General features: G+C 43.1%; 1 protein-coding gene across 1 annotated transcript; it reads left to right on the plus strand.

Annotated features, from left to right (window-relative positions):
- Positions 1–2627: 2627 nt before the first annotated feature.
- Positions 2628–4424, plus strand: LOC310998548 (tripartite motif-containing protein 16-like; the record flags this gene model as incomplete). The annotated part of the gene is made up of 1 exon (XM_083988658.1): positions 2628–4424. Exon 1 carries the CDS (start codon positions 2631–2633, stop codon positions 4422–4424), a length of 1794 nt encoding a protein of 597 aa, XP_083844784.1. The 5' UTR covers positions 2628–2630.
- Between the last annotated feature and the right edge of the window lie 1361 nt (positions 4425–5785).

Below are 5785 nucleotides of genomic sequence, written 5' to 3' on the forward strand. Positions count from 1 at the left end.
ATCCTGCATAGTTTCTCTTTTCTGTACTGCGCTGATCAGAGCGCCGTCCCTAGCAACGGTCTGTTATACATGACGACGGTCCGTTATACAGAAATAACAGACCGCAGAACGCAGCGCTGGACCAATCAGAGAGCAGCATTCAATAGAGCCGTGTAATAATAGAGTGTTAAAGGTAGGGTCTGGAGTTTTGTTCGTTGCAGTTTGTAAACAAAACATTGAAACTTAGCCCCCCCCGTTCGGGCTAAGCCAGGGATGGGCAATTATTTTTTCCAGAGGGCCACACTGACTCCGATAAAGTGAGTGAAGGGCCACACGACTCAAAATCGAATTGAAACATCAAATATTTATTGCTGAATTATATATAATTATATATTAGCCTGGCCGGGTGTGGCCCGCGGGCCGTAAAATGCCCATGTATGGGCTAAGCTGTGTAGCCTCCTGCCCCAGACAGCAGCGGTTCTCAGGACAACAAAGGAAAGGAAATATGGTCCGAAAGAACCACTGGAGCCGTGGGCCGAGAGCCGACCTTTCGCCAACACCGGGAGCCTCCGTGTTTGTTGTTACCCCATCCCCAGCCTGCAATGTCCATTATTACGCAGACGATACTATCTTATATAGCATTGCCCCTACTCTCACCTCAGCTGTTGTTAATTTACAATCTACCTTCAACCTTTTCCAGTCGTCTCTTGTAGCTTATAAACTTGTACTGAATTCCAGCAAAACTACTATGTTGTTCACAACGTCCCATGAAAGCATCTCCCTTCTCAGTATTCACACATTAGATGGTCAGCTTATTGAAATGGTCAACGCTTACAAATACTTAGTCATCTGGCTGGACTTCAGGCTTTCCTTTCGTAACCATGTGGACCACCTTATCAACAAACTTAGGTCCAGAATTGGTTTTCTATACAGAAACAAGTCCTGCTTCTCATCACAGAGCAAGAAGATTATTGTTCATGCCACTGTAATGTCTGTTCTTGATTTCAATGATGTGATATATATCCATGCCTCAGCCTCAGCACTGAAACCCCTAGACTCTATCTTTCATAGTGCCCTACGCTTTATCACCAGGGACCCATATTTAACACACCACTGCTCTTTATATAGCAAGGTGGGGTGGCCATCACTCACCACCCGCAGAGAACAGCATTGTCTACTATTCATCTACAAAGCTCTACTCGGAATGCTTCCCCCGTATTTAACTTCACTTTTGCATTCTCACTCTACGGGTCTTCCTACCCGCTCCCAGTCCCACATCAGACTCCACCTCCCTTACACAAACTCAGAGCTAGGAAAAACTGCCTTCTCCTTCTATGCCCCACACCAATGGAACAAATTACAAAACTCACTGAAAATTGATAGACTTATCTCACTTGAGGCTTTCAAAAACCTACTTCTCACCGCAGTTTTGGGGGCTCAGACGTGCACTTGCTTCAGTTAGTAATTTCACTACTCCTGTTTTCATAACTGTATTTTATTGTGTTGTATGTTTGATGTTTAATTTTCTGTGAACTCTGTATGCTACAGGGCATCCTTGAAAAAGAGAGCTTGCTCTCAATAGATCTATCCTGTTAAAATAAAGGTTAAATAAAAATGTTGTTGTGGTGAACTAAGAAGCGGGTGTTAGCGGCGGATGCTAACCGCTAGCGCTACCTGAAGTTAGCATCGAGCTAGCTCACTACAATGGCCCTAATACTGGTTACCAGTGTCGGTGACGGTCGGGAATCGGTCCGCGGCTCCAGCGCTTCACTCAGACTGTATTTCTTTTTCTTTGCTGACTGCTGCTGAGAGAGAGAGACTCAGTAGCATCAGAGACAGCTAGTGCGGCTAGCAGGCCTGAGCCCTCCTTTCCTGCACGTAGCTTCACCTGAGCTCCATCATTGGCTGGAGAGAAAACACAGACTCTCTCGCCATAGATATTCTATGAACAAAAGTGAGCAAAAGAACAAAATTCAGGCAGGTGGAGGGGGCGCTGCAGACACAGCCCCCACCACACAGGACTAGAAGTCCATAGGTGATGATTAAGACAGATTTCATTTGTACAAGTCTGATGTTTATTTTTGGGCACAAAACTCCAGACCCAACTTTAATTGACCTAAGGTTGAACACTGACTCAGGCAAGGTGTCATTTCTGGTCCTGTTGAATCTCAGTGCTGCGTTTGACACTGTGGATCACAGTATACTGCTGAACAGGTTGGAAACCTGGGCAGGACTCAGCAGGACAGTCCTAAAATGGTTCCGGACCTACTTGGAGGAGCAGAGTTATTTTGTGACCATTGGTAGTTATCAATCAGATCGAGTAGCTGTGACATGTGGAGTTCCTCAGGGGGTAAGTCCTAGGACCCCTTCTGTTCAACTTATGCTGCCTTTGGGTCAAATTCTGCAGAATTCTAATGTCAACTATCATAGTTATGCCTTGCCTTACAACTTCTGCTCATCTCACTGGAATGAGGAAAAACCTGATAATCTGCTCTCAAACACAGTGAGCGCCACCGTTTTCAGGTGTTTCCTTGTTCCCTCCCCTTTAGATCTGTTGATTATGTTGTTTAGATCAGAGCTCAAACTAGTTTAACTTCAACAGTGAGCAAAAGAAACTCAGACAGTCGTCGTCGTCGTCTGTGAGAGGTGAAATGGCGCAGAAAGGAGTTCATCTGGACCAGGAGACCTTCTCTTGTACTATCTGTCTGGATCTACTGAAGGACCCAGTGACTATTCCCTGTGGACACAGCTACTGCTTCAACTGTATTAAAGCCCACTGGGATGGAGAGGATGGGAGGAAAATCCACAGCTGCCCTCAGTGTAGGAAGAACTTCATACCAAGACCTGTCCTGGTGAAAAACATCATGTTTGCTGCTTTAGTGGAGGAGCTGAAGAAGACTGGACTCCAAGCTGCTCCTGCTGATCACTGCTATGCTGGACCTGAAGATGTGGCCTGTGATGTCTGCACTGGGAGAAAACTCAAAGCTGTCAAGTCCTGTCTGGTTTGTCTGGCCTCCTACTGCGAGAATCATCTCCAACCTCATTTTGAGTCTCCTACATTTAAGAATCACAAGCTGGTGGAGCCCTCCAAGAAGCTCCAGGAGAACATCTGCTCTCGTCATGATGAGGTGCTGAAGATTTTCTGCCGCACTGATAAGAAGTGTATTTGTCTTGTCTGCCTTCTGGATGAACATAAAGGCCACGACACAGTCTCAGCTGCAGCAGAAAGGACTGAGAGGCAGAGAGAGCTGGAGCTGAGTCGACAGAAAATCCAGCAGAGAATCCAGGACAGAGAGAAAGATGTGAAGGTGCTTCAACAGGAGGTGGAGGCCATCAATGGCTCTGCAGATAAAGCAGTGGAGGACAGTGAGAAGATCTTCACTCAGCTGATCCGTCTCGTGGAGAAAAGAAGTTCTGAGCTGAAGCAGCAGATCAGATCCCAGCAGGAAACTGAAGTGAGTGGAGTCAAAGAGCTTCAGAAGAAGCTGGAGCAGGAGATCACTGAGCTGAAGAGGAAAGACGCTGAGCTGAAGCTGCTGTCGCACACAGAGGATCACACCCAGTTTCTACACAACTACCCCTCACTGTCAGCACTCAGTCCATCTACACACTCATCCAGCATCAATATCCGTCCTCTCAGACACTTTGAGGATGTGACAGCAGCTGTGTCAGAGCTCAGAGATATACAGGACCTTCTGAGAGACACATGGACAAACATCTCACTGACAGAGACTCAAGTGACTCAGAATCGGGTCACCCTACCACTTCACGTGAACGCGCAAAACAAAGGGGTAGGGCCGAGGGGGCAATTAAACCGACCAGTACCAGTACCAGAACCAGTACCAATACCAGTACAAACTCAAGTGGATGTTTTACTGCCACCACCACCAGAGCCCAGGACCAGAGCTGACTTTTTAAGATATTCACAGGAAATCACAATGGATCCAAACACAGCAAACAAATACCTGTTATTATCTGAGGGAAACAGGAAAGTGACATATATGGGTAAAGTTCAGTCTGATTCTCGTCACCCAGAGAGATTCACTAACTGGTGTCAGGTCCTGAGTAGAGAGAGTCTGACTGGACGTTGTTACTGGGAGGTGGAGAGGAGAGGAATAGGAAGAGTTTCTGTGGCAGTCGCATACAAGAATATCAGCAGAGCAGGGTATGAAAGTATGTTTGGACATAACAACAGAAGTTGGTCATTAGATTGTTCCAACAACAGTTCAACATTTTGGTTCAACAAGATCCAGACTCCAGTCTCAGGTCCTCGGTCCTCCAGAGTAGGAGTTTATCTGGATCACAGAGCAGGTATTCTGTCCTTCTACAGCGTCTCTGAAACCATGACTCTCCTCCACAGAGTCCAGACCACTTTCACTCAGCCTCTACATGCTGGACTTTGTGTTCTTTATGAAGGCACAGCTGAGTTGTGTAAACTTAAATAGACAAAGATCATTGAAGGAGCAGTTGGTTAAAATCTGTATTTTAGTTAATCACTTTCTTTAGTCTCCATGTTTGTTGCTAAAAGCTGATTGCTGTTGTGTCTCTGCACTGCACAGAGATCAACTGTCAATCATTAAACATTGTGGGCGGGACTTTGACCTCTTGTTGTCATTTTCTTGTTATGTTGATGTTTGAGTTTGTTGAGGTGGAGCTGGAGCCGTGGAGGAGATCACTGCTCATGATGACGTTTCTTTACCTGAACTCACATTTCTCCACATGGAAATAGAAACTTCTCTGAGCTCTAAATGTTTTTTGGATATTTGTGTTGATGTGTTTGTGTGTTGTTGTTGTTGTTTCGGCCTTAACAGAGAAATCACCAGACCTTCCTTTATCACTGAGCTTTGTTCTCACTGTGGAAACTAAGAAATCTATAATCACATTAACACTGATTTCTTTGTTGTTGTTGTTTATCTTACACTGTATGGGCTATTGGGATATTTTCTTTTCAGTGTGTAACAAAAAAAAAGAAAGATCTAGAATTACATTTACAGTGATGTGTTTGTCAGATCAAATGTTGTTGTTTAAATCCATCCATAAATAAGGTCTCCCGGATTTATGATTATCACCAATTACTGTAGGAGATGATTTATTATTTTATTTTCCATATCTGAGATTTATGTTAAACAAACTGTTAGAATGATGTGAATGTAACTGAAGTGAATAAACAATTCTCCATATGTAGTATAAGAATCAATGAGTAATATTTCTGTTGTTGTTTACTTTTGAAGGTCTTCTTTAGGCACGAGGATACAGGATCTTTGACATTTAGTGATGGAACAAGGATTACACATATGACAGATGATGGAAAACATTAGAATTAGGGGGAACACTTGATTTGAAGGGTGGGTGCATAGCACATTCATAAGTATGGAAGCCCATTTCCGCCACTTGATGAAAAAAAATTATGAGATCCTAAGTCATAATTATGAGATGAGAATGGAAATTACGGATGGAAATTAGCTTCCAGCTAAATCCGACATATTTACTGCAATTAATTGTTTTTTTGTATGTTCATGAATATGTGAGGTCCCATTCCAAATAAACCTTTAAAAAAAAAAAAAAAGATACTAAGTAAAAATTATGAGATCGCTAAATCAAAATGATGAGATCGCTAATCAAAATTATGTGATACTATGTCAAAATTATGAGATACTAAGTCAAAATGATGAGCTAGCTAAGTAAAAATTATGAGATACTAAGTCAAAATTATGAGATACTAAATCAAAATTATGAGATACTAAGTCATAATCATGAGATACTAAGTCAAAATTATGAGATACTAAGTCAAAATTATGAAAAAAAT

The sequence above is a fragment of the Trachurus trachurus genome (assembly GCF_905171665.1).
Source record: "Trachurus trachurus genome assembly, chromosome: 15".
Classification (NCBI taxonomy): domain Eukaryota; kingdom Metazoa; phylum Chordata; class Actinopteri; order Carangiformes; family Carangidae; genus Trachurus; species Trachurus trachurus.